A 12637-nucleotide genomic window follows, 5' to 3' on the forward strand; every position below is an offset into this window, starting at 1 on the left:
AATTACGAACGGGGGCTGGAGAGATGGCTCAGTGGTTAAGAGCACTGCCTGCTCTTCCAAAGGTCCTGAGTTCAATTCCCAGCAACCACATGGTGGCTCACAACACTCTGTAGTGAGATCTGGTGCCCTCTTCTGGCCTGCAGGCAGACATGCAGACAGAATACTGAGAATACTGTATACATAATAAAAAATAAAATCTTTAAAAAAAAATTACGAACGGTTGCTAAGCAGCGGTGGCGCACGCCTTTAATCCCAATAGTAGAGGTAGGGGGAAGCGGCTCTCCGAGTTCAAGGCCAACCTGGTCTAGGAGAAACCCAAGGGGGGGGGGGCAACCAAAACGTTATGAACGGTTATAAGCTCAACTAAACTGTGAATTCCACTAAAGTTAATATTACTTACTCGATTCACCTCTTTCTAGGAAAACTAGAGTTCAACTACTTGCTCGGAGTTCAAATCTTTGATTACACACAATTTGTGAAGTTGGAGACAGACAACTGGAAAGCTTAACTCTTGACAGTTCTAACGTTGCAAACGTTCTCCCCACCTCCACGCTCACAGTTAACAAAACACGCATGCTCTCAGATACCTTGGGTCTCCAACCTCAGACAACCCTTCAACCCCCAAAAGTCCCAGGGCCACTGTGAACCCACAGTAACACTGAAACGTCAGGAAACCCTCCTTCACTCCAGCGCAGCCGATCGGCTCCAGCCTCGGCGAAGCTCCTGATCCAGACCTAGAGGCCAAGATTCTGAACTTTTGTTCGCAAAGCCACGATACACGCAGGCGCACCGCACTTGGTCAGCGACAAAGCTGACGGTGGAGAGACGTCCTCCAAGCTTTCCAAGCACCTCTGACCACACGCACGTACATACGAGTCGGTCCGAGAAACAGGATTCTGCGTGGCAGAGCTTCAGGTGTCCGTTCAGGTGAAGGGGCAAAAAACGGAAGACAACGACCACTCTCTCGCGCCCTTTAAGAGCAACCGCCATTCCAACCCATAGAAGCCGAGAAAATGCTCGCCAGGTCACCGGAGTCCGCCCGCTTTCCCCTCCAAAGCCGGCGGGGCCGGAACGGAAGCGGTGCATCCCGCTCCCCGGCCTACACCTCACAAGGCAGCGCGGCCGCAGAGGCAGCCAATCAGAAGAACTCTTGTAAGCGGAGGCACGAGAGCCAATGGGAAGTCGCGGCGCGCGCAGAGCCTCTGTGCGTCGCACCGGCCCCCTCCCTTCCGCCCGCCGCCTTCCACTCCGCCCCTGGCGGAGGAAGTGAGATCAGAGGCCCCATGTGAGCGGATTGCAACACATGCAGCTGCCTGGAGAGAGGGAGCCGGTGTCCTACGTCAGAGCCGCCGCCGCCGCGGAGCCGCCGCCGGGGAGGAGCAGCCGCTACCGCCCAGCACTGGGCCCCTAGGTAAAGCGGGCGTAGGAAAGCCGGCGCCCGATGCCGCGGGTTGTCGGGGCGGGAGGAGAGGGCAGCTCGGGGGGTGGCGACGAAGGGGGCCTCTCTGCCCCAGCGGCGGCACTAACTCTGTGGTCTTGGTGTCTCCGGGCCCCGCCGGGCCGCTCTAGGGAGGAGGAGGCGAGAAGATGGCGGACGACCCCAGTGCTGCCGATAGGAACGTGGAGATCTGGAAGATCAAGAAGCTCATTAAGAGCTTGGAGGCGGCCCGCGGGTGAGAGCCACGTCCGCCACCCCCCTGCACTCTTGGATCCGGGACCCTCGGGATGGCCGCCCCCACCCCGCATGGCCGGATGGGGAGAACCCGGCACTAGCCAACTCCCGCCTTTAGACCTCCGGGTAGTAGCCTCTGACTGGAGGGCGAGGGTCGGCGCTGCTGGCCGGGAAAGAGTCCTGCCCCCACCCTCTAGGGGTAAGGAGCCGGCTCCCACGGCTCAGATCACTCGGTGCCCTCTCTGGAGAAAGCCCCTGCGACTTTTGTACCACTCTCGAGCCCTTAAATCCAGCTCCTCACTTTTCGGGCTCCTTGTGCTGCCACCCGACTTGGGTGCTGTTGGGGTAAAGTACTTGGCGCTCCTTTCCGAACGCCCTACCCTGATTTTCTATCTTACTCTCGCTTCACGTTCCTCAGCCAGGCCTCATTAAAATGGCCTCCCCCACTTGGACTTTCAAGTCCCGTGTGGGTGAAGTTTTGATGGGGGCTGTAAAGGAGAGTTGGCCAAGGGAGATCTTCCCGGCTCACCTTTATTTGTCTGGGTCTTAGACCTCTCCGACTTCCCCTAAGTTTTCTAATTTCTCCGGCGCTTCCTGGTTTTGGCTGTTCCAAAACTCGTCTATAAACCGAAAATGCCAGCGTGTGCGGGATGGGCTGGTGGTGGGTTTTTTGTTGTTGTTGTTGTTGTTGTTAACAAATCTGTTGTGTGCTCATTCAAGATAATTCCAGGTAATACGACTGGTTGATAGAAACCATAATATTAGTGTCCTTGTTGGCTTTTCTTTGTAACTTCTTAGGAATGTCATCGTCGAGTTTCCTGATGGATTAATAATGCTGTGGAAATTCAAAACTTAAAGGGAGCTTCCGGGCTCCTGTAAGTTTTTGTACGAATTTGTTAGTGTGTTCATTCCTGGGTGAATAAGCTAGGTTGAAAGTAGCCATATGTTTGCTTTTTGTGAGTTTGCCAGAGGTATTTGTGTTACTTCCTTGTATTGCTGTATTTACTTTCCCAATTATGGAAACTTTTTACTATCTGGCTTGCCCCCACCCGAAAAGTGGAACGTTATATATTGCTGCACTCCATGGCATAGTTATAACAGAGTGCCTTTCTTCCCTGCCATGTGGGAAGTTGACTTCGGCCCACAACTGAGACTATCTGAGTTTCAGCCCGAGTTTGTCACTGAAGGGGAATCTGACAGTGGTGTGATGACGACGTTGGCACCGAACTCATTAACTTCTTAGGTGGATTCGGCCTCATTCTACCAAAGTTCATGGTTTTAAAGCCAGATGCTTTTGCTTTGGTGTTTCATTCTTAATTAACAAGAAGCTCTAATTTCTGTTTGGGATTAGACGCCTGAAAGATCAGCCTGAAGGTCTTTGCTCATCCCTTTGATGTAGTGTAAAATCTTGAGATGAGGGTAGATAGATGCTTTTGTTGTTATTTCTTAGGGTGTTTGTTTTAAATGGAAGATAAAGACTTTCTCATAGGAACTTGTGCTGTGTGGAGAGTGGGGGGAAAAAAGCCCAAATGTGAAAATCATATAGGAGTGTTACTAGAGGTCATGATTCATTAGGACGCCAAGAATTAGCCAGGTACTGTTGTTTCAGTAGGCATCCTTTTGTTGTTACTTAAAGCTTTCTGTGGGGTACTCATTTATGAATTCGTCCTGTTACACTGTTTCAAGTTGAACTTGAACCTGTAGGTTATCTCAATTCTTTTATTTATGGTTCTTATTAGAATTTGGATATAGTGCATTCTCTGAAGCAGTTTCAATATGAATTCATATACTAGTTTGCTTGAGTGAAGTTAACATTGGAGGCGTGGTAAGCTACTTTTCTTTCTCCTAGTTGATCTCATTCTTAGATTTGTTCCTAGCCATAGTTCCTAACTACTTGGAAGTGTTAAGGCTCTCTTAAAAGTCTTTGGAAACTTTATTTTCTAGTTTAGAAAAGTTCGGTAAAGTTTGGAGCATGCTAAAGAACATGTTAGACAGGATTACGCCGTCTAAATTAGCTCGGGGCTCTTCCTCTGAACAAGTAATGCAATTTATAATCGTTTCCTGCTTTGCTTAATAATTTAGCCGGGATCTGGTTGCACCTCGAACCCATGGAAATGCTAAAATCTCAGGTGTTGGTCAGGGAATCAAAAGTTTGTTGTATGTGACTCGGAACTTTTTTGGTACGTATCAGTTTCTTTTGGGAAATGGCAAGATTTCATTCTCATGGCTGAGTTGTATTAGTTTTAAGTGCCCCTCCCCCCCTAAAAAATTTTAATGGTTTTGTGAACCAAGCTGGCCTCCAACTCATTATGTGGCTGGCTGAAGCTGGCCTGACTTCTGATCTGCCTCTATTCCCCGAGGTGCTGGGGTTATAGGATGAGCCTGAGTAATACTAAAATATTTTTAGGATGATTGTGATGAACCTTAAAGAAAAATTAAATGGCAAAATGGATCCATATGTGTCAGTCTTTGGAGGTGCCCCAGTTTAACATGCGTAGAATTATCTCAGAAGTAAATAGGAACTTGTGGGCAGGTTTAGGATGTGGGCCCCATTAGCTTTCCTTTAGCTTCTTTAGTGTGTGCGCATGGGTATTTGTAGAGGTCAAAGGACAACTTTGTGGTGTTAGTTGGTTTTCTCCTACTTTAAGTCACGTTCTGAGGCTGGAGTGCAAGTCATCAGGGCCCCAAATTTTTTGAGTTATATTCTTACTATGTTGCCCTGGCTGGCCTCGAATTTGGTGTATAGCCGAGGATGGCCTCTAGCTCACAGAGATGTGTGTGTCTCTGCTCGTATATGCTATCACCATTCTCCGCCTAAACACTACTTTTTAAAGTTTGCCCGAGTAATTTTGAAGTTTACTCAGTCAATATGAGGTTATCTTTTGATATATAACCAAATGTAGAGTAGCCCCAAAATGGACTCATTAGTTAAAATACATTGACAGGATGAAGTCACCACAAAATGATTGACTGAGCGCTTTGTCATAGATGCTTTGGAGTGATACGTTGTCATTTAATGTTCACAACAACAAATGTCACCAGTTGATACACAAAGCAGCTGAGAGCTTAGATAACTTGTTGTCTTGAATGTCAGAGTGTGAAAATGTGAGACACGCTAAGCGTCAAACAAACTGCAGAGGCCGGCCTCTTTAACCTATGATTCTGAGCTTGGTTTCCACGAGTGTAACTGCATAGTAATCCACATTCTAGTTTGTGAACCAGTGTGCTGGTTTGGAAAACTGTCTTTTCCAAAATCTACAAGACTAGTCTTAAAAATTACTCTGAGTCCAGCAGGCTGTATTGTTGTGGAATTACATCTACAAAGGCCAACTACTGAAGGAGAAATTTGGTGGCCGTGTTTTTTGGTTTTTTTTTTTTTTTAAATATTTATTTATTATGTATACAATATTCTGTCTGTGTGTATGCCTGCAGGCCAGCAGAGGGCACCAGATCCCATTACAGATGGTTGTGAGCCACCATGTGGTTGCTGGGAATTGAACTCAGGACCTTTGGAAGAACAGGCAGTGCTCTTAACCACTGAGCCATCTCTCCAGCCCCCGTTCGTAATTTTTATAACTTCGTTTGTTGGCCTCAAAAATATGGGCAACACTCCTGCCTCAGCCTTCCGAATGATGGGGTTACAGGTGTGAACCATCTCTCCAGCCCGGTGGCCGTGTTTTATAGCACATGGTGTATGAACTGGTTGGAGTGTTCCTGTTTAGGTGGGCTAATAGAATAAGCAGCCAGTTGTTTTCTTATATAAACCTCCCTTAGTACTTACCCTGTATAAGTTTAGCTCTTTATGATTACTCTTAGTATATTACCCAAAGTTACCTTATAAGGAAAAACATGTACATAGCCAAAACTGGATCCAGTGCCACGAGTTGAACCACACCTGGTTTCAAATAAGGAACTTAAAGTGGTTTCTAGGCCTTTTTGTTTTTCTCTTTTGAGATAAAGGTCTCCTGTGTTCCTGGTTGGACTTGTACTCTTGATCTTTCTGCCTCAATCTCCCAAATGCTGCGATTATAGGAATGAGCCACCATGAATGAACTAGCTGCTGGGAAAAGAAATGGCCCCGAGTTCAAGGTCAGTTGACTATAGGAGACCCTTCTGTAAACATCTTTCTCCTCTTAATAAAAGAAACCTTTCCTTTTTGGAGACAGGGTTTTCTCTGTGTAGCCATAGCTGTCCTGGAACTCTAAGTATCCTAGGTTGGCCTTGAACTCAAAGATCCACTTGGCCTTTGCCTCCCCAGTGTTGGGATTAAAGGTGTGCCACCACTGCCCAGCAGAACATTCTCAAACTAGTGAATTTCAGGTAGTTTTTGGTTTTATTCATTTCTCAATATTCTTTCTTAAATGTGGCTAAATTTGGATTTTAAAGATATTTTAATAAGGTTTAAGCATGTGTTACTCAGAAGAAAGTAAGACACACCCAGAAAGGGCTTCTTAAAGAAGAGTGTAGGGAAGTAAGCTTTTCATATTCTTGAAGGTGTGGTTGTGACTCAGGTGATACACTGGCTAAGATCCTACTTGATGACACAGTTACAAAGCTAGTGTGTATGATTTTCAGCACTTCTTCAAAAAGAAAGTCTTCAGAGTGATAGCTTACAGTCATTCAGTCTTCTTTCTCCTCATTTCATACCTCTTTCCATCCCTTCCTCCATTCCTTCTAGTTTTGCACACTCCGTGCATTTGCAAATATATATTGGGAGGAAGAGTGCTGGAGATTGAACTTAGGGTTGCAAACAAGCACTGAATGAACATTCCAAGCCATTTTTAAAGATACTGGTTTTGCTGGTAGTGGTTGAACTCAAGGCCTGTCCATTTCTGGCAGTCACCCTGTTACTAAGCCACGATTTGAGCTCTCGGAGTCTTTGAGGGTTAAGAATCTCACTCAGTTTTTACTGCTGGCCTGTTTCAGACTTGGCAGCTATCTTCTAGGCTTTTATATATCTACCTAAACCATTAGAGATTCAGGCTCTGGAAGAGCCTTCATCCATCCCTTTGTCTTGTGTGCCATGTCCCATTTTAGATTTTAAAGTGAAAAACAGAAGAGTCAAGGATCAGAATATTTATGATTCAGGGGAGAGGTGAATATAAAACCAATTGCGGAGACTTGTTTGACATATGACAGGTTATATGTATTTAACTATGCATAGAAGTCTTGGATTGTGCCAGGCAATGGTAGCTCATGCCTTTAATACCAGAATTTGCAAGGCAGAGTCAGGCAGAGTCAGCCTGGTCTACAAAGTGAGTTCTAGGACAGCCAGGACTGTTACACAGGGTTTCTCTGTTATGTTAGTCCTGTTATATACACTGATCTTTAGAACTATTTTACAGGAGCTAGCTCTAGTGGCACGGGAGTAATTTTGTCTACCTGGGAAGCTGAGGCAGGAAGTTGCATGCTCAAAGTCTGCATGAATAACTAAATGACATTCTGATTCAAAATAAAATGTAAAAAGTAGTATTGTGATACAGTTCAGTGGTAGAGTACTTGCCTAGCATGTTTAGGGTGAGTCTGTCTCAAAAAATTTGGTGGAGAGTAATTGCACACAGAGGAACGCATCCAATTCGGATGTGGTAGTCTTCCTCAGGTAACCCTCCAGGTGTCTTAATTCAGGACTAGTCCTAAGAGCTTGAGTATTCTGTTCAAGAGTCCTATGTCCTGTGGATCTAATGAACAAACACTCGAGTTTCGAGTCTTGACACACATTGCGATAGGAGATGTACTTAATCCTTCCAGGGAAGGGAGATCTCTAGACACATTCTTGAAGCATGCATTTACGGTGGCATGTAGTAAGGTATTTTTCTATCCTTCCTGCCACACCACATAGACCAATTGGATGTACCCTTTAACAAGAGGATTCTTCTTTGAACTAGGGCTTGAGAGAGTACTTGCATGATAGTTCTAGTAAGATACTTGCTTGTAAGATACTAGTAGGAGTCTGCTTGAAGAGTGGGAAGGAAAATTTTTGCCTGCCCATTATCAGGTCTGTCTGTCCAGTTGATCATCTCCAGCAGAGATTTCTGAGTCCAGCCTATTCTCCAGGAATCTCAGAATAGAATCTTCTCCTAGGATACATTCTGTAGGTGTCTTTTCATTCTTTCTCAGCCTGCTATCTTAAGAGGGAGTGGGGGGGGGGGAAGGTTCGAAGCTCTTTTCCATGAGGTTAGAAATTATATGGCTTCCCGCTCAGGCACCGAGAGCTCTGTGAGACTGCCTCTAAAATAGCAGGCTTTAGCGTTGCCATTTGACATGCTTCGGACGCTTAGCTAACAGTCTTTATTCTTGTTGCAGCCCTTCCTACTAGGTTCATAGGACTTGGCATGTTTGGGTTCCTGGCAACTCTTTGTAGTCATTCTGATAACCTGGGACGGTTGGCCTAGACTTGGTGTCTTGAGACAAAGTTTTGCCTTGTTATCCAGACTAGTCTTGAACTCTTTACAATCCCTCTGCCTCAGCCTCCCAAGTGCAGGATTATAGGCATCTAACATTGATCCTTTAAGGCTTCCTTGATGTTTGGTTTGGTTTTTGTTTTTCAAAATAGGGTTTTCTCTGTGTAGCCCTGATTATCCTGGAACTCGATCTGTAGACCAGGCCCTTGAACTCACAGAGATCCACTTGCCTCTGTCTCCTGAGTTCTAGATTAACTTTGCTTTTATGTCTGGTGTCTTGGGTTGATAGAGAGAAAGAGGTCCCCTCTTATTTGTGTTGGCTAGGTCAGGCTAGCTGTGTGTCCATCCTCCCCACCTCCACCCCTAACAGGGTTTCTCTGTGTAGTCCTGGCTGTCCTCAAACTCAGAGATGCACCTGCCGCTGCCTCATTGGGGATTAAGGATAAGCATCAGGCTAATTTTGAGTTTGTGAGTTAAGCAGTCGTCAACTTTAACCTCTTGAGTAGCTGGGCCTGCAGACACGACCCTGGCTAGGACTGTGGTTTACTGTTGTCACGTTGATCTTCTAAAATCTCCTTTAAGGGGAATGACCTTTGTCAGGGGTTTTGTCTTTTTCCCGCTGTGTCTTTTATTTGTTTTTGTGGTACTGCATGGAGATCAACTCCAGGATTTAGCTCATCCTACACAAGTATTCTACCACTGACCTGCCACAGCTCCATCCCACCATGTCTATGACCTTCAAGTTGTGATTTTATCCACACATCAAAAATTAAATCCACAAATGCTTTTTTACTATTAATCAGTCAAGCTTATCAAACCCTTTGTAGTGAGTTAGACAGGTATTTAAGAAAAATGTATAAAATAAAATGAGAAAGTGGGGGCTCATGAGCTGTCTCAGTGGATAAAGATGCTTGCGGCTAAACATCAGGACCTAAATTCTGTTCTTGGAACAAACACACACAAGTAAATACATGTAATAAAAGTTGTGTGGTTTTGGAGGGGGCCTTTTTTCTTTTTTACCTTCCAAGTTCTGTGATTTCAGGCAGTAGTCACAAGCCCGATTTATAGTTTTTTTTTTTTTTTTTTTCCGAGACAGGGTTTCTCTGTGGCTTTGTAGCCTGTCCTGGAACTAGCTCTGTAGACCAGGCTGGTCTGGAACTCACAGAGATCTGCCTGCCTCTGCCTCCCGAGTGCTGGGATTAAAGGTGTGGGCCACCACCGCCCTGCTCCTATTTATAGTCTTAAATGACATATTGGATACTATTAAAAAAGAATAAGGTAACTACTTGGACAAAAATTAGAAAGTATCTTAGCAAGGCAGGTGTTTAAAAAAAATGTTACTTTGAGGGGCTGGAGAGATGGTTCAGCAGTTAAAAACTGGTTTTTCTTTTTGTCTTTTTTTTTTTTTTAGGATTGTTACCATGCATGCTAGGTAATAAAGTAGCCAAGCCCACACTTGTAATCCCAATAGTGGGGAGACTAACTAAGGCTGGAGGATCACAACTTCAAGGCCAACCTGAGCAACGAGCCCTTTCTCAAAAGAAGAGATTACTTTGTGCTTGCCTAGTGTGTACAAGGCACTACAGAAAAGTTGGTTTGGGCATTGGTGTTAGTATTATGTGGCTGGAGACTCTTTGGCATGGTAGAATAAAACTGTTACAATTGGGATGTTTCATTATTTTGAGATAAGATCTCCGAAACTGGCCCTCCTGTCTCTACTTCCCAGGGTACCCCATAGCTGCTGTGGGTCATTCTTGTATTGTACAGAGGATTGAAGCAGTTAAAATCTTTTTGAGTTATTGGAAATTGAACCCATGACCTTGAATGCTGGGCAAGTGTTCTTCCACTAAGCTACATAGTCTTGGGCCCCAAAATTCTGTTGGTTGTTGTTGTTGTTTAGAGTTAATTTATTCTGATAAATAAATGAATATGTGTGTGTGCGCGGATGCCTGAAGAGGCCAGATTACCCTGGAGTTAAAGGCGGTTGTGAGCTGCTTGATGTGGGTTTGTGGATTGAACTCAGGTCCTCTGGAAGAGCAGCAAGTGCTCTTACTCCAGCCTTAGCATGTTTGTTCTTAATGAGCATTGATGGTGAGGGAAGTGTGTATTCAAAAGACAGTTATTGGGAGAGTTGTGCTTTTCTGTTTGTTTTTCTTTCTTTTCAAGACAGGGTTTCTCTGTGTTGCTTTGGAGCCTGTCCTAGAACTCACTCAGACCAGGCTGGCTTTGAATTCACTGAGATCTGTCTGCCTCTGCCTCCCTAGTGCTGGAATTAAAGATGAGTGGTATCACCGCCTGGCTGAGAGTTGTGCTTTTCCTTTATTTCAAAATACTTACACATTGGTCAAGAAAGGCTCGTCGTCATCCCTTTTACACTTTCCTAACTAGAGCACTGATAGTGAGATCCTAACATTGATTGACATTGCTGTTTCTTTGTAGTGCATTGTTTTGACAAAACTAGAAAAATTTTCCAACTATTGCTGCTTCCTGGTGGAATATTCCAGTATGTAGTGTTGGGATGTTCTGTTAGGAAGGGTGGCTATTAGCAAGTGTGTTTTTGTTTTAGAGGACAGAGTGGTCTGCTTTTGGTGATAAAATGCTACTGGAAAACGGCTGCTCCATTAAATCACTCTATACCTGCAAGCATCGGGAGTGTCTGCGGGCGGGCATGTGTGACATGCCTGCTGTCAGGATTACTTGTGGGAGTCAGTTCTGTCCTCCACCAGGTGAGCTCCAGGGATTGATCTCAGGTCATAAGATTGACAGTAAATTACTTTAACCAAGCCATCTTTAATCTTCCCTCCCTTCTCTTTTTGTAGACAAGGGCTCAAAGTAGGCCCTAAGCAGCTGATCTTCTGCCACCACACCTTGTTTATGTGATGCTAGAGATCAAACCCAGGAACTCCTGCATGCTACCACCAACTAAGTTATAGTCCCAGCCCAATGACTAATTTTCTAGTTCTAATTTTGTGTTCTAACCAAGTTCTGTCCACCCCTTGACCTGTATCATAGATAGTGGCATTAAGGTGATCCTCAAAATCAAATGAAAAAAAGAAAATGTGGGATTTATTGTGGGTAAAATAGTGTCCTAGCCTTTTTAATGATTTTTATTTTATTTTTTGTGAATTGGTATTTTTCCTGAATGAATGCCTGTATGTGGGTGTTGGATCCCCTGGAGCTGAAGTTGCATAGTGTGACTTGAGACTTGAATGTGGGTCCTCTAGAGCAGCCACTCCAGCGCTGGTTTTTGTTTTTCAAGATAAGGTTTCTTAGTCCTCCTTTAATCCTAACCCTTGGGAGGCAGACACAGGTGGATCTCTGTGTTTGAAACCAGCTTCAAACTTGCTGTGTGGACAGACTGTGCTGGCCTCAAATTTAAAGAGATCTAACACACCTGGCAGGTTGATCTTTTTCAGTCAGGTGGAAACTGAGAGACAATTAGTTATTTTAAGATAGCATATGTTCAGGGGAGGGCCTTGGACTTCCCACGGGGCAGGGTACCCTACCCTCTCTTAGGACTGGAGGGGGAGAGGGGAACAGGAGGGAAATGGGAGGAGGGGAGGAAGTGGAAATTTTGAATGATATTATTTATAAAGCAATAAAAAAAGATAGCATGTGTTCAAGCCAGGCAGTGGTGGCACATGCCTTTTTTAGTCCCAGCACTCGGGAGGCAGAGGCAGGCAGATCTCTGAGTTCGAGGCCAGCCTGGGCTATGAGAGCTAGTTCCAGGATAGGCTCCAAAGCTATAGAGAAACCCTGTCACGAAAAACCAAACACACACACACACACACACACACAACAACAACTAAGGAGTGACTGACTTTATTGAGACTGGATCTCACTACATGCCCAGACTACCCCCAAAAGCATTATTGTCCTACCTCAGTGTTCCAAGAGTTACATAAGTAGATCTTCATAACCACCTAGGAGTAGAAAGTGTTTAGTTGAATAAAACATCTGATGCCTGCTTATCAGAAAGTATATTGACACCGGGTGCATTGGCTCTCACCTTTAATCCCAGCACTTAAGGCAGAGGCAGACAGATCTCTCTGGATTTGAGGCCAGCCTGGCCTACAGAGTGAGTTCCAGAAAAGGGAGGAATATGCAGCCCCCGTCTTGAAAACAGCAAACAAAGGTGTTGGAGGAGACTGCTCTTTAGTTTCCTGGCCACTCAGACCCGAGTAATCACAGAAACTATTAATTACAACACTGTTTGGTCAATGGCTCAAGCATATTCCTGGCTAACTCTTATATCTTAAATTAACCCATTTCTATTCATCTTTGTATCACCATGAGGCTGTGACCTACCAGTAAGGTTTCAGCAGCTACATGGATGGCATCTACCTGACTATCTCTCTATCTCTATCTTTGTTCAGAGTTCCCGCCGGGCTTAACTCTTTAAGCCATTGGCCAGAACAGTAACCAATAAAAGCAGCACATATACGAAGGACCTCCCACATCACAAAGGTGTTGGGGTCCAGTAAAATGACTCGGCAAGTAAAAGTGCTTCCTGTGCAAGCTTGGTTACCTGAGTTGAATCTTCAGAACCTGTGTTAAAGTGAAA

The 12637-nt window shown here is 44.9% G+C and overlaps 1 protein-coding gene across 1 annotated transcript in view; it reads left to right on the forward strand.

Moving 5' to 3' along the window:
• Positions 1-1177: 1177 nt before the first annotated feature.
• Etf1 (eukaryotic translation termination factor 1) overlaps positions 1178-12637 on the forward strand; it is a 32499-nt gene continuing 21039 nt past the window's right edge. Inside the window, exons 1-2 of the mRNA XM_075968977.1 lie at positions 1178-1411; positions 1570-1673. Of these exons, the coding sequence (XP_075825092.1) occupies positions 1588-1673 (86 nt within the window). The 5' untranslated portion in view covers positions 1178-1411; positions 1570-1587. The remainder of the gene's footprint in view (positions 1412-1569; positions 1674-12637) is intronic.

This window comes from Microtus pennsylvanicus, chromosome 4 (assembly GCF_037038515.1).
Source record: "Microtus pennsylvanicus isolate mMicPen1 chromosome 4, mMicPen1.hap1, whole genome shotgun sequence".
Lineage (NCBI taxonomy): Eukaryota > Metazoa > Chordata > Mammalia > Rodentia > Cricetidae > Microtus > Microtus pennsylvanicus.